The 24538-nt window shown below is 41.4% G+C and overlaps 1 protein-coding gene across 1 annotated transcript in view; it reads right to left on the reverse strand.

The window, feature by feature from the left end:
- Window positions 1-1440: 1440 nt before the first annotated feature.
- LOC132892116 (dynein axonemal heavy chain 7-like) overlaps window positions 1441-24538 on the reverse strand; it is a 184258-nt gene continuing 161160 nt past the window's right edge. The window contains exons 58-65 of the mRNA XM_060930515.1: window positions 24364-24525; window positions 14542-14727; window positions 13915-14052; window positions 12977-13207; window positions 11707-11859; window positions 10884-11061; window positions 5286-5389; window positions 1441-1647 (exon numbers count right to left, since the gene is read on the reverse strand). Coding sequence (XP_060786498.1) covers window positions 1441-1647; window positions 5286-5389; window positions 10884-11061; window positions 11707-11859; window positions 12977-13207; window positions 13915-14052; window positions 14542-14727; window positions 24364-24525 — 1359 coding nt within the window. The remainder of the gene's footprint in view (window positions 1648-5285; window positions 5390-10883; window positions 11062-11706; window positions 11860-12976; window positions 13208-13914; window positions 14053-14541; window positions 14728-24363; window positions 24526-24538) is intronic.

Raw genomic sequence — 24538 nt, forward strand, 5'->3', positions numbered from 1 at the left:
TAATATAAGTACGTCATTTTCTTCTGTGGTTACTATTAAATTTGGATTACCTCAGGTGTCTATTTTAGGACCTGTACTTTTCTCTATATATTTGTTCCCTCTAGGAGATATCATTCGGAAGCACAACCTCAGCTTTCACCGTTATGCCAATGATACTCAAATATATCTTGCCAATGTGGCCTAATGATTCTGAGTCCCTGAACAGGCTTCACGATTACCTGAATGGCATCGAAAGTTGGATGTTCAGTAACTAAAGTTGAAGTGATTTTATTTGGTCCCCCTAAATTGACAAAAAAAACACATTATAGGAAGCCTAGGGTTCCTGTCTCCATATATTGGACCTTATGCTACAAATCTTGGTGTCATGTTTGACTCTGATTTTAAATTTGACAAAGAAATAAACACTGTTATTAGGGGTAGCTTCTTCCAGTGTAGGACAATTTTAAAAAAATTAAGTCATATCTCTCTTTCCCCAGGACAGGGAAAAACCTATTCCTGTTTTTATTTCATCTCACTTGGATAATTTTCTGTACGCTGGGATCAGTCAGTCAGACTTAGCACACCTATAGCTAATCCAAAATGCTGCTGCATGATTTTTAACTGGTACAAGGAACAGGAACCACATTCCTCCTGTCCAGACCTCCCTACATTTGGCTCCCAGTTTAGTACAGGATCCAGTTTAAGATTCTATTATTCATTTTTAAAAGTGCTCCATGGGCTAGCTCCTTCTAATACAGCCGATTTCCTCACTCCACTTACTGCACTAAGATTGTTGAGGTCCACTGACCAGCTTCTTTTACCGACTCCTAGATAATCATTGGAAAAAAAACAACAACTGGTGTTTGTGCATTTGCAGTGGCAGCACTGAAGCTGTGGAATAGTTTACTGCTGTACATTAGATTAGATTAGATAGAACTTTATTGATCCCTTTGGGCAGGTTCCCTCAGGGAAATTAAAATTCCAGTAGCATCATTACAGGATAACCAGAGAATAGAAAATAGAGAAAAACTTTTAGATAAATTAAATTAGATATTTACATATACAAATATAAAAAAAGAATAAGATATGGGGAAGAGAGAGAGAAAAAAAAAGGCCCTGCGATGACCTGGCGACTTGTCCAGGTTGTACCCCGCTTCTCACCCATAGTCAGCTGGAATAGGCTCCAGCTTGCCCGCAACCCTGCAGAGAATAAGTGATCACAGATAATGGATGGATGGATGTACATCAGGGGTTCCTCTTCAAATGTACTCTTCCAAGCCGCACTCAAAACCCATTTGTTTTCACTTGCATTTGAAGCAAATTAAATGTACCACTGCAATATGTAAATCTGTGCTGGTTTTATGCCTCTTATCAAATAATTTTCTTTTAGCCTATGAGTGTTGGTTTTCATGTTTTTTATTATTTTTTTGTGCATCTCTTTCTATTATTGATTTTGCTTCTTTATGAGTCCAGTTGGCAGAGCAAAGCAACACCACGACGAATCCAGTGCTCAGGTGGCACGTCTGTGTTGAGGCTCATCGAGATGACGTAGTTGGTGGAGTGACCCGTGGTGGACAGCGTCCCCCGTCTCTCACTTGTCTTGTACACGGGTGAAAGGTAGCACAGGCGCTCAGGGATGTCTTGCTTCTTCATGGGTTTTAGCCAAATCTACAACAGTGCACATTAATAAAGAGAAGCATTTCATTTGCACACAAGTCAGATAATCTGCTCCAAAGTACTACATGTGCACAGAATATTTAAAATAGTTACAAGGTCACAGTATTAAAAAAACAAATTTGATGAGAACAGTGAATTTTTACTATTCGTAAAATAGTATTCACGACAACTGGGAAGTCGAAAATTTTCCAACACTACTTCCCACGTTACAGCGTTCACACACATTCAACCGTTTGAAGCTAAAAAGAAAAGTAATTGCACTCTCAGCCATTTTAGATTTGTTTGGTTGGTGCTTGACTGATTCTTAAAGTGGATTAATTTGTAGATCCACCCAAATTTAGTCATCTTGAATATGAACAAACATAAGATCACTTAAACTTTTTAAATCATGCTGTTGTTTCTGGTTCTTACTTTTCATTTTTTGCACCACCATGTTGAAGTGATGTCAAAAAATTGCAACTCAGAAGTCAGAGCTTTTTACAAATGGGAATTACAAGATGAAGAGCCATTCAAACTGACCTTTCTTAATAGGAAGTAGGACATTTCCTACTTGATCATGAATGAATGAATGCAGCATTAATGCTATAGCAAAAAGTACTACTGCAGATTAGCAAGCTAACTAACACTAGCTAGCTACATACGAGACACCAAAATGTGTCTATATGTTATGCATAAAACTTTTTGCTATAAAACTGCAAGTGCAAGTTAATAGTAGGAGACTGGTGAGAAATGAAACGTTCTTCTCATCCCAGGATGTTTTTGCTTCTTGTGTTTTGTGGTGTTGTTACAAGGCTAATGTTGCTAATAGGTAATGAAGGTCTATTTCACCCAAAATCTTGGTACTTGGTATTCGACCAATTAATACTGATATTAAATTGATTTTCTGATATTATTAAGTTTAGTATGAGCTTCATCCTTGGCAGGGTTGTGGTGGAACTGGAGTCTATTCCAGGAAAATAATTTGCGAGGTAGGAATACATCCTGGATTGTACACTGATGCACACACTTAATGACCTCCAGAGGCAATGATCCAGGCCAATGATCAACAACCTCCAAGAGTCATTCATATGGTCTAAAATAAAGTCAGTAGTTGTAGTTAAACAGGATGTTTTACTCTGTTGGTTGTTGATTTCTCAACCTCAAAGTTAATAGCACTCCCTTAGTGTCCTAAAATGCACTGGGTTGTTCAAAATATGCATGACATTTATGGACACGATTTACTGAGAACATTTAAAAATGCAGAATTATTTAGATCTAAATATCAGCCCGCTATCAATCAAGCGTCAATGTAAACTAGTTTGCTCAAGCTTTAGGGTAGAAGCAGCTAGTCAAAATAGGTACCCTATAGGTACATGTGGCTACTGCTTATAAATAAAACTGTTTTCTGATACCATGTGCATACAGTAAATATAGTGTGTGTATATACATACACATACTATGAGGCAGTAGCCACAAAAATTAACAATTTAAAAATCACAGAAGTAAAATATACCAAGTGTCTATATTATTCTACGCTTACCTCTTACAGTTTTTGAAACTGAAACCTCCGAACTGAGGCTGGCATGCACATGCTGTCGCCATGATCGAAACTCTTATTTCCTGGAAAAGGCCCGGCGCTAGAGTTCAGGAGTCACTTTTCGATAACTTCCCGTAACAACTCAGAAGTGCGTCACATCTACATCACACATGGGACCACTGGCCGAAGAAGGCGAGGAAAGGGGGCGACCTGGAGTATATTTTAAAATAGGAACGCACTTTCCCTTGGTAATAAGCATAAACATGTCTGAAAGTGATTTCTTTAGTCTAGTCCATTTATTTCGAATGGTGAACCGAACTGTATACGCTTATCGGCCATTTTAATCGGAACATGTGTATGCGCATGTGCAGTGCGTGATTATTACACTCATTCTTACAACACGACATAATGGCTACAGCCTCTATGTGAGGCAGTAGCTACAAAGCGAGTCTTTCTTCATCATTCTTCCTGGGGTAAACCATCATTTTCACAAGTGTGTGTTAATGGACATGATTTTGTCTTGGTGGGGACCAAATTCAGCATGTGACAGTTTTGAGTTTGTGGAATATCTTCTAATCCGTGCCGAACAATGACGGAGTGAAATTTTTGAGTTGCTGAGCTGAAATGGCTTTACACTTTTCAGAAGCCCCAAGATAAAACCCAGTAAGAAAGACAAATGCTCACTATGTGCGTTTTGTCTCCTGGGTCTCAGCACTTAGAATTAATCATTCAGATACTTGCTGTAGCAAAGGCTTTGGGATATTGTGAGGAGATAAAAAGCGCTGCCTTCCGGTAATGTCTGAAGGAGCTCTGTTCTTCTCCCTCATGTGCCGTTTGTATTGCAATGCGTTTTCAATTCACTGTGAACTTGCTGTTTACAGACTTAGCTGAGAAAGCTGCACGTCGAACTGGAGTTAATGCGACAGAAACATGAAGGAGGCTTCAAGCTGGTCAGTGATTGAGTTTATAAGCCCTTTTAGGATAAGTTTCAACAAGCTTCCTTGTGTACTCAAAAAAAAAAAATGCACCCCAAAAAACAACCCACCACTACAAATTCACCACTGGAGCACTTATATCTCGGCCATGTTGAGATTGAATCCTCTGAAAAGTTCTCCTGTACAAAGACTTCAAAAGTGGAGGTGTGCAAAAGAGAAATGTCAATCAAATGATCAACACCATATCAAAGTAGGCCATGATGTTCAAAGCGGCATGTAACGATAAACACTATGTTAACGTCTTCCAGGACTAGGATTGTGTGACTCAGGAGATACAACCTGAATATATACATATTTTTATTTCTTAGGTTTTGATTGGGGCGGCATGGTGGTGTAGTGGTTAGTGCTGTCGCCTCACAGCAAGAAGGTCCGGGTTCGAGCCCTGTGGCCAACGAGGGCCTTTCTGTGTGGAGTTTGCATGTTCTCCCCGTGTCCGCGTGGGTTTCCTCCGGGTGCTCCGGTTTCCTCCACAGTCCAAAGACATGCAGGTTAGGTTAACTGGTGACTCTAAATTGACCGTAGGTGTGAATGCGAGTGTGAATGGTTGTCTGTGTCTATGTGTCAGCCCTGTGATGACCTGGCGACTTGTCCAGGGTGTACCCCGCCTTTCGCCCGTAGTCAGCTGGGATAGGCTCCAGCTTGCCTGTGGCCCTGTAGAACAGGATAAAGCGGCTAGAGATAATGAGATGAGAGGTTTTGATGGAAAAATTAATTATACATGTCCTTTTTCATTTTCAGCTTAAATATATGCCCACATTGTCACCTGAAGGTTAGATCAGGTTTTTTTGCTAACCGAGTATCTCTCATGTCTTTGCCTCTTTAACCAAGCCTCCATGAACATGTCCTCTCTATAACAAGCTATTAGAACATATAAGCCGTACCACCTGCATGAAGGAGCTCTGACCTTTCTGGAGGACTGTGCAATAGGGTGATGTGTAAAGAACAGCATGACAGCACTGTTTGTAATTACTGTTGTCCATTTTTACCCTGTTGATTAACTTAAATAATGTGTCAGGTGTTATTATACACCGTGTTGTTACACAGTATGTAACCAAACCCAGAGGGATATAAATAAGGAAAGGAAATAAACAATAAATAAGGAAATGATGAATAATTACCACCGGCATGGTGTCGTGGAGAACCTTGGGTAATGATTCTCCCAACAGGTTCTTTTTTCTGTCCCAGCGCGCCCCGTCCAGGAACAAACCACGAATGTAGACACCTGCCAGGGACAAGAAGAGAAAACATGGATTTTATAAATACACACACACACACACACACACACACACACACACAGAGGCATGAACTGCAAACAGATTGATCTCTCTCTCTCTCTCTCTCTCTCTCTCACACAAACTTTTCATCATTTTACAAACCCTGAGTTTACCCTGAAAAAGAAGTCCTGGGGCAGACGTTAAGGACTCTAAAAACTTGGTAAACACTAGTGTATACTTATGTATACACACTTTTACATGATATAAAAGAGCGAGTTAATGCTGATGGCACAGGGTTAATGTGTCCTCTCTTTCATCCTGTCTCCGTCTTTCCCTCCATTCCTCAACTCCTCTCATCTGTTCCATCAGGTTTTAACTTTCCTTCCTCCTTTTTTTTCCTCTATGTATGTATCCCTATCTCTGTTTTTTCTGTCTGTTTCTGTCCATCCAAGCTATATACAGTACAATACAGTCTGGAACTCCATATCTTCCTCTATTTTTTTATCTATCAATCTATCTGTCTATACATACCAGCCTTTCCAATTGCTTTTTCCTGAAATATTCCAATCAGGCAATCAACTGTCAGCAGCACAATGCATAAAATTACAGATATGGGTCATGAGTTTTAATTAATGTTCACATCAAACATCAGAACGAAGGAAATATATGTGATCTCAGTGACTTTTAGAAACTGGTGCTCTCCTGGGATTTTCACATACAAGAGAAAGAGTCTCATAGACTCAACCTGCCTGGTGCCAACACTTCAGACTGGTGGTGGTTCGGTAATGGTGTGGGGAATGTTTTCTTAGCACTCATCTTAGCAAGCATCATTAGCAAGATAGGCCACAGTCTGAGTACTGCTGGTGACCATAATTACAATGTTATAATAGCATCTTCAAGCATGATAATGCATCATGTCACAAAGTACAAGTCTTACATCAACATGACAAGTTCAGTGTACTTCAGTGGTCTCTACAGACCTGAATTCGTTAGAGCATATTTACAGCATAAATCTGCAGCGTTTACTGAATATCAACCTGAACCAGAATCCTAAAGGAATACTTCGAAGACCTTGGGGAATCCATGCCACTAAGAATTGAGGCTGTTCTGAGAGAAAAGAGGGTCTAACCCAGGGGCGCCCAAAACGTCGATCACAATCAACTGGTCAGTCGCAGAGGTAGTTCCGGTAGATCGCATGCCATTTACAAAAAAATTATGTAAATTAACATGCGGCCAGTCCGAGATCATACACGTGTCACCACGCATGCGTGTTCAAATGCACTGCTGCAAAACTTGTGACCTAGTTAGACTTCCAGTTTATATCTACTATAGAAGGGGTATAATGAGTGGGGGAGCTGGACCAAGTAAGAAACCAAAAACTTACCACTTCCATGTGGAATGAGAGGATTTTTTTTCCATTATGTTACATTCGAAGTGCGTTTGTCTGATCTATCGATCTACCATTGCTGTTCCAAAGAAAGGAAGAAGAAGAGAAGAAGAAACCTTTATTCGTCACCTGCACACTTCAAGCACAGTGAAATTCATCCTCTGCATTTAACCCATCTGAAGCAGTGAACACATGCTCAGAGCAGTGGGCAGCCACACCAGAGCGCCCGGGGAGCAGTCAGGGGTTCGGTACCTTGCTCAAGGGCACCTCAGCCCAAGGCCACCCCATGTTAACCTAACTGCATGTCTTTGGATTGTGGGGGAAACCGGAGCACCCAGAGGAAACCCACGCAGACACGGGGAGAACATGCAAACTCCACACAGAAAGGCCCTTGCTGGCCGCTGGGTTTGAACCCGGAACCTTCTTGCTGTGAGGCGACCGTGCTAACCACTACACTACCGTGCCGGAAATGTGGAGAGGCATTTTCAGACTGTTCATAAAAACTATGACACTGACTTTCCTCCGAAAAGTGAGCTGAGAAAGAAAAGAGAAAGGTGAGGGAACTAAAATCACAGTTTTTCAGACAGCAGTCATTTTCCACACAGTCGACTTCAAAAGCAAAGGCAGCCACCGAAGCATCGTTCCGGGTGAGTCACTCTATCATTAAGCAAAAAAAGTAATTCCAAGATGAAGAGATGATAAAAGAAGCCTTCATTGAGGCAGCTGGCTCGCTGTTTCGAAACTTTAAAAACAAACAAGAAATATTAGCTTCAATAAAATCTCTTCAACTATCAAGAAGTATAGTTACATGGTGTTGTGAAGTTATGGCTGATAATGTGACACAGCAGCTTTGGAGAGACATCACGGACTGCGAGTGTTTTTCACTGGAATTAGACGAATCCATGGACATAAGTGATACAGCCTAGTTGTGCATTTTTATTCGGATGGTGTTTACAGATATATGTCTGCAAAAGAGGAGCTGTTAACAATACTGCCCATGAAAGGACACACACAGGGAGAGGACGTTTTTCAGCCTTTCAGAAACTTTTTGGAGAAAACCCAGCTCCCAATTTGCAAATTGATATCACCACGGATGGTACGCCTGCAATGGTGGGCTGCTCAAATGGATTTATTGCCAAGTGCAGGGAAGACGCTGATTTCCCCGACTTCCTTAATTACCACTGCATAATACACCAACAAGCATTATGTGCAAAAATGCTAAACATGAAAGAGATAATGGATGTGGCAACAAAAATCGCATGTTCTATTCGTGCGAGATCTCTTCAAAGAGGGCTTTTCCATGCACATCTGGAGAAGGCTGACTGCGAGAACACTGAGATCTTGCTACACACTGATGTGAGATAGCTTAGCAGAGGAAAATTCCTCCAGAAATTTTGAGAGCTCTGTCCGAAGATAAAAGAGTTTCTCCTTGACATTAAACGTGCAGAATACAAGCAACTTAATGACGAACAGTGGCTATTAGACCTGGCATTTTTAACTGATCTGACCAACATGTTGAATGACCTTAATTTAGAGCTGCAAGGAAAAAACTAAACCGTTGTCAGTATGATCAGCTCAGTTAATGCTTTCAAACAAAAAATGCAGCATCTGTCTTCAAAGCTGCAGCGCCATGATTTGGGGAACTTCCAAAATCTTGCGTCAGAGCTTGAGACGCAACGGAAGACATGTGCGCAACTTGACAGTGTGTGCTACACACAGCAGATTGAAAAATGTCTGTCAGACTTTGACATACAATTTCAAGACTTTGCTTTAGTTGAGCCAGTAGTTACATTTATGTGCTACCCATTTAGGGAAGATTTTGAGGTTGATGCACTTACATCAAATATTGCAACGCTTTCACCTGAACTCGTCTACAGTGGAGGATGAGATTTTGACACTACAGGCTGACATTCAGCTGAAGTCCAGGGCTCATGGAGAGTTTTGGAACTTAGAGGAAAAGTACCCAAACATGAGGAAATGTGCTACCTCCTTGACTGCTTTATTTGGCTCCACTTGTTTATGCGAATCAGCCTTTTCTCACATGAAAATTATCAAGTCCAAATATCGTTCTACCATGAGTGATGATCATTTGGAAGCCTGCTTGAGGCTGGCAACCAGCTGCTACTGTCCGGACTATGCAACCCTGACTGACTCCATGCAGTGCAAGTCATCAGAGTAAAGTAGTGACTATAAGTGTGTTGAACTATATTGTGCCATAAGGGTTCATTCAGTTTTGCAATGTACGTCAACATATATTGTATAAATAAAGTATACTCCGGAAATATATAAATAAATATATATTTAGCATTTTTTAGTACAGGTAGATCATTTTGACAGAGTCATTTTACAAGTAGCTTGCATGCCGAAAAAGCATGGGCACCCCTGGTCTAACCAGTATAGTGTTCCAAATAAAACACCTCTCTTTTTGACTTACCCTCGTGTGTGTGTGTGTGTGTGTGTGTGTGTGTGTGTGTGTGTGTGTGTGTATATATATATATATATATATATATATATATATATATATATATATATATATATATACACACACACACACACACACACACACAAGGGTAAGTCAAAAAGTTCTAAGACAAATGTTATAATTTCAAAGACATTCCCCAGAATTCTACAAAGAAGAAATTCTCCGATGGAAACACCACTTGCAGAAGTGTTTAGATTTAAATGGAGGATATGTAGAGAAATAGCTTTGTTATTTTCATAAATAAAAAGATTATTTTTCAATTTGTCTGAGAACTTTTTGACTTACCCTCATATATATTCACATTCACTGGATATGAGCAACCATGTGCTCTGATTGGCTACTACTACTAGGCTATCAGCTCATATACCATGAGGAGAGAAAAACAACATGGCGGAGCATGTTGCTGTACCAACCAAGAACGAAATTAAAAACTCTATTTGAAAACAAACCCCTAAAACTTAAAAAAAACAAAATATGGAATAAAAGTATTTGATGGTAAGAACATCTCATCTCATTATCTCTAGCCGCTTTATCCTGTTCTACAGGGTCGCAGGCAAGCTGGAGCCTATCCCAGCTGACTACGGGCGAAAGGCGGGGTACACCCTGGACAAGTCGCCAGGTCATCACAGGGCTGACACATAGACACAGACAACCATTCACACTCACATTCACACCTACGGTCAATTTAGAGTCACCAGTTAACCTAACCTGCATGTCTTTGGACTGTGGGGGAAACCGGAGCACCCAGAGGAAACCCACGCGGACACGGGGAGAACATGCAAACTCCGCACAGAAAGGCCCTCGCCGGCCCTGGGGCTCGAACCCAGGACCTTCTTGCTGTGAGGTGACAGCGCTAACCACTACACCACCGTGCCGCCATGGTAAGAACATATCTGTTTTTATTTTTCAAGAATTATTATTATAGCAGCAGCACAGTGGTGTAGTGGTTAGCACTGTTGCCTCACAGCCAGAAGGTTCTGGGTTCGAGTCCAGTGGCTGACGGGGGTCTTTCTGTGTGGAATTTGCATGTTCTCCCCATGTCTGCGTGGGTTTCCTCCGGGTGCTCCGGTTTCCCCCACAGTCTAAAGACATGCAGGTTAGACTAATTGGTGAATCTAAATTGACCGTAGGTGTGAATATGAGTGTGAATGGTGGTTTATCTCTATGTGTTAGCCCTGTGGTGGCTTGTCCAGGGTGTACCCCACCTCTCGCCCATAGTCAACTGGGATAGGCTCCAGCTTGCCTGCGACCTTGCACAGGATAAGTGGTAATGGATGGATGGATATTATTATAGCATTTTTCACAAATTTCTACTGTCATTTCACCAGTTTGTTTACATTCTAAGTGGAAATGACTTTGTTGGACGTTTTGTATAAAGTTTTTATTTATTAAATTTAAAAAAAAAAAAATGCTCTGTTTCTCAAACTCCAGTGAATGTGAATATAATAACACAGTTATTTCACTCAATTTCGTCGTGCATGGCTTATAGCCAACTCGGTGCTATGCTCATGTACGACTCCATTTTCATGGAATAACACACATACATACACATATATATATATATATATATATATATATATATATATATATATATATATATATATATATATATATATGGTTGTCTTTGTCATACCATCCTCAGGCGACTGTGTGTACTCCATTTTATCCATGACCTGGAAGTCGAAGGCGAGCAGGTCGATGGGGGTGGTATGTTTGCGAGCGTAGTTCTGCAGTGCAGCAGTCAGGAAAGCCTGTGTGAAGAAGAAGCCTGACATCCAGAACACGGCCGGCATGTTGTTATCATACCATTCCTAAACAAAGAAAGCACAATTAACGTTCTGTATGATTATTACTGCTACCTTGGTCAGGTCTATTACAGCTGAACAGAACCACAATCTCGATTAACCCACTACAGTGCAATGTTCATAAGAGGGCGAATAAGAGACATATGGAAGTGAACAGTCACTAATACCAGACCTTTTTAATCCATTATAAAGTTAAGCTCATGTTCCCCGGTACAGAGTGTTCAGTGTGATGCTCACACTACCATTTCACAATGATCTTGTTTTATTTTTATCCGTGAAAAATTCTATACAATAGAAATACAAGTTTAAAAATAATTTGAGAAGTGGGGTTATATACTCATAAGGAGCCATATATTGTGTAAATCTCTTACAAGATCTATTTCATGGCCTGCTATCGGACTGGATTATTCGTGTATGGAAACTGACTCACTGACTAGTGGATTTATATTATTGTGAACTGGGACAAACACTTAGATTTTTCTGTTGTGTGGAGTTCATTTTCTGTCTGAGAACTAAAGTGTTCTACTGCCCCCTTGAGGTGCAGATAATGTGTCATCGCATTATGTTCAGCTCCACACAGATAAATATGCAGCTATCTTGGAGTTTGTTTGGAGCAGGACCGACACATAATACGGGACACCTCGAGCTCACCTGTAAGAACCTGAGCCTCTCCAGGAAGTCGCTGATGTATCCTCCGAGAGGTTTGAGGCTCGGGTACGACTTTTTCATCCACATTCCTGGAATACGGCCATTCAGAATGCTTGTCACTACTTCCTCTAACTCAGCTGACATCACCACCAAACCCTGTGGCCAAGACAGGAAAATATGCAAAGGTCTGGCACATACTGTAAAAACACCTAAACAAAACAAACTGCTTGAAGCTAAGATCTTTTAATGATTTTTTTTAAGTCACGTTAACATGACTCAACTCTAACGATGGTAAAGAGGCTGAATAAATGATGACTTAGTAAACAATCTGTCTAAATGCTTTTGTAATTCTCAGTTTTTATGGTTTCAGGAATATGTATTTTTGTTTATTTTATCCATGAATAATGTATTATCAAACTCAATTATTCAAAGCTTGAAATCATTTGCCTCATTGGAGTTTCCACTTGAAAAGCTGTCAGAAATAACAAATTTTGTACTTTGAGATAAAACTGTGCCTGAAGCTGCACTATATTCAAAGCACTTGCTGAAGTGTCACATGTGCAACCTGCATAAAACTTGCATTTTGCTTGGAGTAACAGCATTTTAAAGTTGACCTTTGGCCAACTGTCTATGTTCCCTGTCAGCCAAAATTTAATCTAATGAGAGCTCATATTGTGAGGCTCTGCACAAACAGCGGTTCAAGATTAAAGAATGGCCGCCTCTTCATCTTTTCCATAACTTCAAAGCCAAACCAATAACCTATACAGATCTTAACTGGAGGTTCCACTAAGGTTCTTCATTTAGCTTGCCTAAAATTTCTTTAAGGCTCCTCAGCAACTCAAAAGCTCCTTTTAATTTTCTCAGAGACTCTAAAGCTCCTGTAAAGTTTCTTTAAGGTTCTTCAGAGCCACAAAAGCTCCTTGAAGGTTTCTCTAAGATTCCTCAGAGCCTCTAAAGTTCATCTAACCTTTCTCTTAAGGTTCCTCAGAGCCTCCTACATGTTCTAAGGTTTTCCTAAGGTTCTTCAGAGCCTCAAAAGCTTGTCTAAGGATTATCTAAGGTTCCTTAGAGCTTCCAAAGCTCATCTGAGGCTTCTACAAGGTTCCTCAGAGCCATCAAAGCTTGTCTGGGGTTTCATTATGGTTCCAAAGCAACCCCAAAGCTCCTCTAAGGTTCCTCAGAGCTTCCAAAGCTCATCTAAGGTTTCTCTAAGGCTCCTCATAGCCTCTGAATCTCCTCTAAGATTTATCAATGGTTCCTCTATGATCCTGACCTTGATGGCCTTCTGGATGTTGATGCATGACTGACGGATGGTCTGCAGCAGCTTGTTGAAGCGGCCCATCTCCTGCACCAGCACTGTGTTCATGCTCTGCTGGTAACTGGTGGGGAACTTGCGCATTGCTGCCTCTATGTCAAAGTCTTCTGGTAGTTTGCTCAAAATGTCCGCTGACACATCATACACCATATCGTCAGTGGATTTAGCATCACTGCCTGTTGTGCGAGACTGGAGAGAAAAGATAAAAGGTGAAAAGCTGTATTAGCAGGGATGTGAAATTCACTGCCACAGTTTAACACTAGGACACTGCTTTCTTTGTGCTTGCAGTTCATTCTACAAAGTCACAAAATCACCTCCTTGACTTTGAACATATGTGAATGGGTTTCACTTATTCCTGACTGGTCCTGTCTGTACCTAAGCCTGCACTTACTGCTAAAACTCCCCAGAAGTAAAAGATGCATGCACATAAATTAACAAGCAATAACTAGTCCCCCCGAAACATACACAGAGTTTCAAATAATTGTCTCTCAACCCATATTTGATAGCATGCCAACTGCAGTCATCAGCTAGTAGCATAAAGGAGCCCTTTCTCATTAGTTACACAGAAACAATGATGGCCCTGAATGAAGGGAACGGCATGTAAACTCATCCACATCTGACTGATGAAACAGTTGCAATAACTGGAGAAATTAATGTAAATCATGCATCAAGTATTTGCCTTGTCCATTACTTATGTCATTTACATACTACATAACCCTGGTCTTCTGTGTATGAACGTCATTTGCACATCCAGTTTTGATGAATAAAGGCCATTATGCTGGAAACTGGACTGGTAAACATAGCACTGTATCTCTCACATTTGACCTCCCTGCACATTATACATTCACTTTGATTCAAGTTTGAACAGTGTGATTTCATTCAATTTCCCATCAAACCTGTGTGAGCAGGATGCTGTCAAACAGGAGCTGCGTCTCCACCTGGTCCTTAGTGATGTCAGCATTGGCATTCATACCGAAGATCTCTGGCGACGGGTACAGTGGGAGTGATTTGGTGTACTCTATGTAGCTATTATGCTGCAAAAGAAACAAGACACTTCCTGATTCACACATCCAGGATGCAGAGACACTAAATAACAATGGCGCACTTAAAGCACACCACCCACAAGCTCACTGACATTTATAACAATGACTATGCAGATCAAGGTTTGTGAATAAAGGTTTCCAGGAGAAAATGACAAATAAAACTGAGTGTAGATTATACGTGTTTGCAAATACATTAGGCAGTGGCTACTGGTGGGAGTCCACCCATACAGTTATTGCACTTGGAGCTCATTATGATTTTCAGAACTTTCTGGAATGGGGAAAACAAAAATGAATGGACAAGTGAATCAGAAATAATGCATTTTGTTTTGTGTTGCGTGGTCGAGTTACATCTCAGTCAATTGATCAAAATATTAAGTTTTCATTTAGACTGTATGCCATTTTAATTGTTAATTAGGCCATTTGTTTCATGGCATGACAGCAGTACTCAAAACAGAGCTCTGAGTGTGTGTGAGATCTTACATCGCCTTCAGGTGGTGAGTAGTAAATCCCGCTTGGGTCGAACTTGTACTCGGGGTCTTCAATGATCTTCTTAGTGTAGAAGATGGACAGGATGGTGCGGAGGGTCCGACGGTCCCAGTCATCTGTAACACGTCCTCCGTAGTTACACTCTCCTGTCATGTAGTGCACTGCATCGAATGGCACATCCTAAAAAAGAAATAAAAGAAACTTACAGATTCCATTTGGGAGAGACAAGGATAATGCAGTGGTGGTTTTCAAACTGGGGCCCCTCGGTACATAAGAATTGAATTGTAATTGATTAATTCATTATTTTATTCTTTTTAAGATTTGTGGTTTGTCAATACAAGTTGATTTCTAAGCTTGGTATGCCTCTAATTTAGACTGAACCACAATCTAAACCACTGCTCCCCATATTATGCAATTACATTGGAATGTAACCATGACAACAAGCATAAATAACAGTTTTGGCTACAGTAAAATCTATGTTTTTAAGATGTGCAATTATACTAATAATTGCAATTAGACAGCACAAATTATGCTATTTGTATTTTGCAGTGCATGGGAATGTTTTAATTAAAATGTATGAAAACAGAGAGATATGCTGTCTCTTTCCTTCTTTCATATCATTCAAGTACGAGAGATAAATATACCGACAGGTGGCAAATTGAAGGAAAAAAACTTTGAAGAAGGTGTTCTAAAGTGTAAAAAATAAAATATTCCCTCAACTGGTGTTTTGATGATGGTGGTGGACAGTGCTGGCAGAATGATTATACAACATACAGTTGTGGTCAGAAGTTTGCATACAGTGAATGTCATCTTGGATATGAATGTCATGGAAATATTTGGGCTTTCAGTAATTTCTTTGAACTGTTCTTTTTCTGTGGCAGAATGTACAACATGCATCTTTAATTAAAAAAAAAAACTAGAATTTGGTGCACAAGTTTTAATTGTCTTTGGGTTTTCTGAAATTAACACAGGGTCAAAAATACACATACAGCACACCTAATATTTGGGTAAAATGTCTCTTCCCAAGATTCACCTTGACCAAACATTTTTGTTTACCATGAACAAGCTTCTGGCAGAATTCTGGTTGGATATTTCACAACTCTTGATTGTAGAATTGGTAGAGTTCAATTAAATTATTTTTATTTTTTGGCATGGACTCGACTTACAAGCAAGGTCCAGATATTTTCAATAGGGTTGAAGTCAGGACTTGTTTTAAAGGTCATAGGCAATGGTTGGAGGTGAAACGTAGAATATCAACTTTATTGTCTAGAAGAACGACCCAAAAAGTAAATTAAATCTTCCTAGTGTCTAATTTGCACCCTAAAATTGAATAAAACGGTTAAAATATACTGTTTTGCCCAATTTCCGAAGGTTTGTTTACATCTCACTTATGCACACTTTCACCGCCAAGGGACAGTCGTCGTGACGTTATTCAAGGCAAACAGACTGGGAGCAGTTCTGTGTTTACTTGCGAACCGAGCACACGTGTATGGACTTTGGTTGTGAGCATACCTGTCAACTTTGAGGTTTGAAAAAAAGGGATATTTCCCAGATTTTTAACTCAAAATAAGGGAAAATTTCGGAAAGTCATACCCTTCACCAAAAGTGGGTGTGTAGTTGAATGGGGGGCAATTTTCTATCTAGTATTTGTGATTTCCTGTACTCTGGTGCATGTTGGTTTGTGAATAAACTATACATTTATTTTTATTTGCTTTCAGTGGTACCAGTTATTTCCCAAATTAAGGGCTAAAATACGTATCTTATATTAAAATAAGAAAGGTCATTATATAACCAGTCAATAAATTCAATTCCATTGCAATTTATTATGGTTTTACCATAGTCATGGCCTCGGAACACTAGATAGAGAGATAGAGAGATAAAGAGTAATATAAGATATTAAACCAAGAGTGATTTAAAATGGGTAAGTTTCAGATAGAAAATAAAATAGACAATGAGTGGATAAAACAGTTAATATACCAATTAGTTTACACTAGGCTATTTATGAGGTCTTAGCCAGGACATACTTAATATAAACATGTGTAGCTTACCTTTGATTATTTGGGAGGCTTTTGTTTTCCCCATGGACAATTTCTTTGCGATGGAAGAGTCTGGGAACATTCCAGCCATGCACTTGTTGAAATCATCAAAGAAAGAGAGGCTAATGTTTTTCTTAGCTATTAGCATCGCCATCTTCACCTCAGACCTAATCAGTGTTGCCAGATACTGCTGACGTTTTCCAGCCCAAAATATGTTCAAAACCCGCCAAAATGCAATTGAAACCGCCCAACTTGGGCGGGAAACCGCTCAATCTGGCAACACTGGACCTAATCACTTGTTCAGCCTCGCCTCCGGACGTAGTTATGTAATTGCTGATGCCTGAGAGGGCGGGGACGTGAATTCATGGCCCGACTTCCTGCTGTAAACTCCTGTCAGAGGCGCGTCATGAATTCTGGACCTACCAACTTTTTTATATTGTGAAAATACGGGACTTTTATATAATGTGAAAATACGGGATATTTTCGGGAAAATAAAAAAAACGGGAAGACAGCGGGAAATAAGTCAAAATAAGGGATTTCCCGGGAAAAACGGGAGGGTTGACAGGTATGGTTGTGAGAGGGTGTGTAAAATGTCTGAAAGCAATAGCGATTTTGAAGTAGGAAGTCTTCAAATTGAATATCGAGAGGTGAAACCATATATGTATGAACCTATGGCTGTTGTGAAGCAATCGGTGAATGTGGCTCACTGGTTTGACCGTGCGGCCTCGGAATCGGACAGCGACTCGGCCGACTCTGATCGTGGTGACCCCGGACCTCAGCAAGACTCGCGCCCAAACGATTTATCCTGGTGATTATGATAAATTCTTACTTTCGTCGTAATGCTAAATAAGAGGCCTTTTGAAGAATAATTAAACCGCCTTCCCTAGTGGATATAGGTAACGATTACTTGACAGTGCGCCGGTAGGCCACATTAGCCTGCCATCCATGGCATTATACTATTTATAGCCTACTCTAAGCGAGGAAATATCCTTTTGTCTCATATTCCATAATGATTGTACAGGATCCCTCAGGATTCTTGACTTGTCAATTGCAAGCAAAAGTAAAAATGTTTACCTCCAATCTTCTCCTTTTTGCTTGAGCGTTGCTGGTCCGTTTCTTCTTTGACTGCTTGATTTTGTTTCACATGCACAATCCACTCTCTCCGCCTCTACTCCTCTTCCAGAAAAAAACCAACCCTCTGGCTTCACGTGCACAATCCACTCTCTCCGCCTCGTCTCCTCTCGGAAAAAACAACCCTCTCGCTCCACCTCTTCTCCTTTTTCGGAAAAAGCCAACCCTCTCGCTCCGCCTCTTCTCCTCTTTTGGAAAAAGCCAACCCATTCGCTCTGCCTCTTCTCCTTTTTCGGAAAAAGCCAATCCACTCTCTCCGCCTCTTCTCCTCTCTCGGAAAAAGGTAAAAACTTCTTCCTGAACCAGTCCCATTGTTATAGTTCACCTTACAACAATAAGGCATGGTTTTTATTTGGAAATTCCTGAACCCACATCTGCACTCAAGCCGAACGGCAATGCAAGTAAACGGAAGTGGATTCAACTCAAGCGGTTTGTTTGTCTTGAATGACGTCATGCACCGAGTGGTCATGAAAATCGCCGAACAGAATTCGCTGCGATCCGCGCTAACTTATTTTAATTATTACTTATTAACAATACTTCTTGGGACCAGAAGAAAATTACAGAGGGTTTTTTAACATATAAAGTTTCAAATGTGCATAAATTGAAAACCGTTGCCTATGACCTTTAAGCTTAATGTTAGCCTGCTTTATCTTCCACAACCAGCTCTGATGCGTGTTTGGGTTCATTGTCCTGTTGTAACTCCCAAGTCGTGTCCAAGTTTCTGATGGTTTAAGCTGAAGAATTCTGAAGTAGTCCTCCTTCATCATTTCATCCACTTTGTGCAATTAACCAGTTCCACTGGCAGTAAAACAGCCCCAGAGCACGATGCTGCTATTACCACCACCAGCTGGTACATTGTCCCTCTGTGCATGGTGGTCATTTTGGCCAAACAACTCAATCTTTGTCTCATTTGACCATACAGCTTTCCTCCAGAAGGCTTTTACTTTGTTCATGTGGTTAGCGTCAAACTTTAGTTAAGCTTGAGGGTGTCAATTTTGGAGCAGGGGGTGATTTCTTGGATAGCAGCCTCTTAGTCCATGGTAATCTGAACTGTAGACAGTGATCCATCAGCTTCCAGTTCATGGCAGGGCTGTGTCATGGTGATTCCCTGGTTGTTCCTGACCATCCAAACCAATTTCCTTTCAGCTGAGGATGACAGTTTGGGTTTTCTTGAAGCAAAGTGGCTTGGCAAAGTGACTACACCTCACAATAACTTGGATACAATTGTTTAAACTGATCTTGGAATTTGCAGTTGTTTAGAAATGGCTCCAAGAGATATTCTGGACTTGTGTACTGTATATCTGCAATCCTCTTTCTCAGATCTGCACTGAGCTCCTTGGACTTTCCCATTTTACTGTGTCAATTCCCATTTTTGTCAATCCAATGAGTGCTGTAAACAAGCCCTTTTTTATGAAGGCACAGAGAAGCTGCCAGCTGTAGTCAATCATTATCACTAACAGGAAGTTAAGAAACCTTGGCAAGATAAGAGACATTTTAGAAGTTTCAGAACCTCTGAATTAATAATCTAAGTGCGTGTATGTAAATTTTTGATCCTGTATGTATAATTTTGACCCTGTGTTGATTTCAGAAAACCCAAAGAAAATTAAAAATTGTGCACCAAATTCTAGTGTTTTTTTAATTAAAGCTCTATGCTGTACAATCATTCTGCCACAGAAAAAGAACAGTTCAAAGAAATTACTGAAAGCCCAAATATTGCCATGACATTCATATCCAAGATGACATTCATGTCACTGTATGTAAACTTCTGACAACTGTACATTTTTAATAGAAAAAAACAACAACAGCAAAAACCCTGAGAATTTGGAACATGTTTTAATTTACTTTGTGTTTTCTGAAATCAATACAGGATCAATATTATACATACAGGGTCAAAAATTGACATACACCCATTTAGATTATTAACTCAGTCGTGCTGAAAGTAGGGCGGCATGGTGGTGTAGTGGTTAGCACTGTTGCCTCACAGCAAGAAGGTCCTGGGTTCGAGCCCAGGGGCCAACGAGGGCCTTTCTGTGTGGAGTTTGCATGTTCTCCCCATGTCTGCGTGGGTTTCCTCTAGGTCCAAAGGCATGCAGGTTAGGCTAATTGGTGGCTCTAAATTGACCGTAGGTGTGAATGTGAATGGTTGTCAGCCCTGTGACTTGTCCAGGATGTACCCCGCCTCTCGCCCATAGTCAGCTGGGACAGGCTCCAGCTTACCTGCGACCCTGTAGAACAGGATAAGCGGCTACAGATAATGGATGGATGGATGGATAGTGCTGGAAGTTCCAAAATGTCTCTTAATTTGCCAAGGCCAAAGTCTCTTAACTGCCTGTCAGTGCTAATGATTGACTACAACTGGTAGCTTTTCTGTGGAAACATAAGGGTTTGTTTGACGGCAGTCATTGAATTGACCAGCACATTGTACAGTGGGAAAGTCCAAGCAGCTCAGTGCAGATCTGAGAAAAAGGATCATCGATTTACACTTAGTCTCTTGGAGCTGTTTCTACACAACTGCAGATTCCATAATCAATTAAAACAGTTGTATGTAATTACAAGTTATTAGGAGACATGTCTGTGAAGATTCTCAGTCATCCAGGTCATAGTAAACTGTGGGTGGTAAAAGAGAGCAACTGGACTTGCTTGAAGATTCTTGAAGATGTTTCACCTCTCATCCGAAAGGCTTCTTCAGTTCTGTCTGACTAATAGGGAGTATCAGGTTTTTATCCTCTCATGGATGAAAAGTAATCCTAAGGTGTCGTTAAGTCATCCTGTTGGTGTGGGTCACTTGGGGCTGGGTGTGAATGGCCTAGAGAGTCTTTGGGGTGATCAAAGGATCGTTGGTTCTCTCTGTCCTCCTGTGAGTCACTGAAAACAGCTGGGTTTTGGTGTGCATTCAGTTGTCTGGGAAGTGTGCCAAGGACTGCATTGTAGGTGGCTGATAAATGATGTCTTATGCCGCTTTTCCACTACAAACGCGGCTGAGCTGTGCCGAGTCGAGCTGAGTCGAGCTGAGCGGGGCTGTTGGAGTTGCATTTCGACTACAACCGCGCTGAACCGTGCTGGCTGGAAGTGGGTGGACACATTGGGTGGAGTTAGCGAAAGTGGGTGGACGTCACGTGATGTCGTTAAGCAGCGCAAACAGTGACATCAGTGACAGTGGCGGAACAAGTCAGAGCCGGGCCGGGGGCGGGGCAAATGACCGGGCCCTTTATTAAAGCTTATCATAACATCATTTTAGGCTACAAAATGTCCGCAACTGCGGTGTTTACCAATTTCAACACTACCGGGTGCAACTATGTTATTTAGTACATCAAGTCCTTCAAACGAACATGTAACTCAGAAACAAAAAACATTAGGATACTGTACATGGCTCATAATAAAACATCAATAGCCTATACTGCGCACATTATTTGAAGGGCATACGAATGAGCGCTCAGAGTGGTGACAGGAAGAGTCAGAAATAAAAGGAGGGCGGTGCAAACCTCACTGAATGCACTGTGTTTACCAATTTCAACACTACGGGGTGCAACTATGTTATTTTGTACATTAAGTCCTTCAAACAAACATGTAACTCAGAAACAAAAAAAACATTAGGCGACATACTGTATATGGCTCATAATAAAACATCAATAGCCTACTGCGCGCATTATTTGAAGGGCATACGACGAGCCTTGCGCTCCGCGAACTCGTCCACGATGCTCTGTATGTCACTGATTCAGTGAGCTTTTCAGCGGTAGTCTCACGACCCGAATAGTAAACAATAAACATGGAGGACATGGAGTCGTTAGTGTTGCTGGTCTTGGTGCTGTGGCTTGCTATCACCGACAACGCGGACAGATACTGGCAAGAGCGTATAGATGAGGCGAGGCGCATAAGGCTTCAGAAATTCTCGTAATTCGTAATTATTCTTCTTCCGGGTTTGCGGTGTTTACAGATCCCAGCGCGCTCGCGGGGCGTGTGTGGGCATGTGAGGACACTCCTCCTCACCAATCAGTGCACAGGGGAGTGTCTGCTCACGCCCCCAACCTCACTCGGCACGGCTTGGCTCGCTTCAGCCCCACTCCAAAACGGTGCGAGTTTTAGGGGCTAAGCAGGGCTGAAACGAGCTGAGTCGTGCTGGTTTTTGGTAGTCGAAACGCGAGCCGTGTCGGGCTGAAGTGAGCTGAAGCGAGCTGAAGTGAGCTGAAAAAGGGTAGTGGAAAAGGGCCATTAGACCACTACCTCTGTTCAGTGATGGCCATTCCAGGTTGACAAAAATGCCAGCCACTGGTTCAGATATGTGGATGACACCTGGGTTAAAATCAAAACCTATGAGGTGAAAGCCTTCTCTAAGCACATCAATGCAGTGGATATCAACATTAGTTTCACTCGGGAGGACGTCAGTGGGAATAATCTAGCCTTCTTGGATTGTGATGTACACATTAGACAAGACAGATGCCTTAGCATCGAGGTCTACCGGAAACCCACACACACAGACCAGTACCTACTCTTCGACTCACACCACCCACTGGAACACAAATTGGGGGTCATTTGGATCTTGCAACACATGGCTCAGAACATTCCTACAATGGTAGAGGGAAAAGAGAAGGAGCAGAATCACATCAAGAAAGCACTTCAGAACTGCGGGTATCCCAACTGGGCCTTCATCAAGAGCAGAAAAAGGAACATAATGGACAAGGAGGATAACAGGAACAAACACAAGAACATTGTCATTCCCTACATTTCTGGTCTATCTGAGAAACTCAGGAGGATCTTCTACAAACACAACATTCCGGTACATTTCAGACCCAGTAACACCCTGAAGCAGAAACTGGTCCACCCTAAGGACAGAATAGCCAGACACAAACAGGACAATGTAGTGTATGCAATTCAGTGCAGTGAGGAATGCACGGATTCGTATATTGGGGAAACAAAACAACCGCTCCACAGGCACATGGCTCAACACAGGAGAGCTAGTTCCTCAGGCCAGAACTCTGCTGTCTATCTTCATCTTAACAACAAAGGACACTCATTTCAGGATTGCAACATACACATTCTAGCCAGAGAGGATCGTTGGCATGAGCGAGGAGTTAAAGAAGCCATTTTTGTCAACCTGGAATGGCCATCACTGAACAGAGGTGGTGGTCTAAGACATCATTTATCAGCCACCTACAATGCAGTCCTTGGCACACTTTCCAGACAACTGAATGCACACCAAAACCCAGCTGTTTTCAGTGACTCACAGGAGGACAGAGAGAACCAACGATCCTTTGATAACCCCGACTCTCTAGGCCGTTCACACCCAGCCCCCAGTGACCCACACCAACAGGATGACTTAACGACACCTTAGGATTACTTTTCATCCATGAGAGAATAAATACCTGATACTCCCTATTAGTCAGACAGAACTGAAGAAGCCTTTCGGATGAGAAGTGAAATGTCTTCAAGAATCTTCAAGCAAGTCCAGTTGCTCTCTTTTACCACCCAAGTTATTAGGAGGTGTAGCCACTTTGCTGGAAGATCCAAACTGTCACCCTCAACTGAGAGGAAATTGGCTCAGGTGGTCAGAAACAACCCAAGAACCATCAAGGCACAGGCCTGCCATGAACCAGAAGCTGCTGTTTAAGAAATAAGCCCTTCCTCCAAAACTAACACCTTCAAGCTCAAATAAAGTTTGCAGCTGACCACATGGACAAAGAAAAAGCCTTCTGGAGGAATGTTTTATGGTCAGATGAGATAAAGATGCATTTTTGGCCACAATGACCAGAGGTACAGAGGAACACTGTACCAACTGTTAAGCAATGACCATGGCAGCATAATGATCTGGAGATGTTTTGCTGCCAGTGGAACTGGTACATTTCACAAAGTTGATGGAATAACGAAGGAGGACTACCTCAGAATTATTCAGCATGACCTCAAACCATCAGCTAGATGGGTGAAACTTGGACACAGTTGGGTGTTCCAATAGAACAATGACCACAAACATGCATCAAAAGTGGTTGTGGAAAAATGGATAAAGCAGGCTAACATTAAGCATAAAACAAGTCCTGACCTCAACCCTATCAAAAATATGTGGACTGTGTTTAAAGGTTGGGTCCGTGCCAGGAAACACACAAATTTAATTGAACTCTCCCAATTCTGGCAAGAAGAGCAGTCAAATATCCAACCAGAATTCTGCCAGAAGCTTGTTGCTGGCTACTAAAAGCATCTGATTAAGATGAAACTTGCTAAGGGACATTTAACCAAATATTAACCCTGTGTTGATTTCAGAAAACCCAAAACAAATGAAAACTTGTGCACCACATTCTTGCTTTTTCTATTAAAGGTGTATGTTTTGTAATTGTTCTGCCACAGAAAAAGAACAGGTTAAAGAAATCATTAAAAGGGAGGGCAGAGCGTGTTTCTAATAGGAAAACCAAATCAAGACCAGAAGGGGAAAAAGAAGAGACTAATGTGAGATGGGGAAGAGGGTGGGTTTGCAGGGGGTCAGTGTTTGTAACTTCTACACAGCTGTCAGTCACTGCAGACTAAAAATGTTAATTGGCTCATCTGCTTTCTTTGATTTTTTTTTTGGGGGGGGGCTGTTTTGTTGCATGCTGTGGATGACTTATACGAGCAAACTACAGTGATAAAATGCAGAGCTTTTAACTCAGAGTGTGTGTGTACTCACTTCATATTGGTCCAGGAACAGATGCAGCTGTTGGACAGAGATGCGCAAGTCAGTTTCGTTGAACTCGTAGGGGATGTTCCAGCCCAGGGGACCGAACTTCCTTCGCTCTTGGATAAGAGCATGAAAGAAGCACAGGCCATAAAGGAGTTTCTTGAACATAGCCTAAAACACAAAC

The sequence above is a fragment of the Neoarius graeffei genome, chromosome 9, assembly GCF_027579695.1.
Source record: "Neoarius graeffei isolate fNeoGra1 chromosome 9, fNeoGra1.pri, whole genome shotgun sequence".
Taxonomy (NCBI): domain Eukaryota; kingdom Metazoa; phylum Chordata; class Actinopteri; order Siluriformes; family Ariidae; genus Neoarius; species Neoarius graeffei.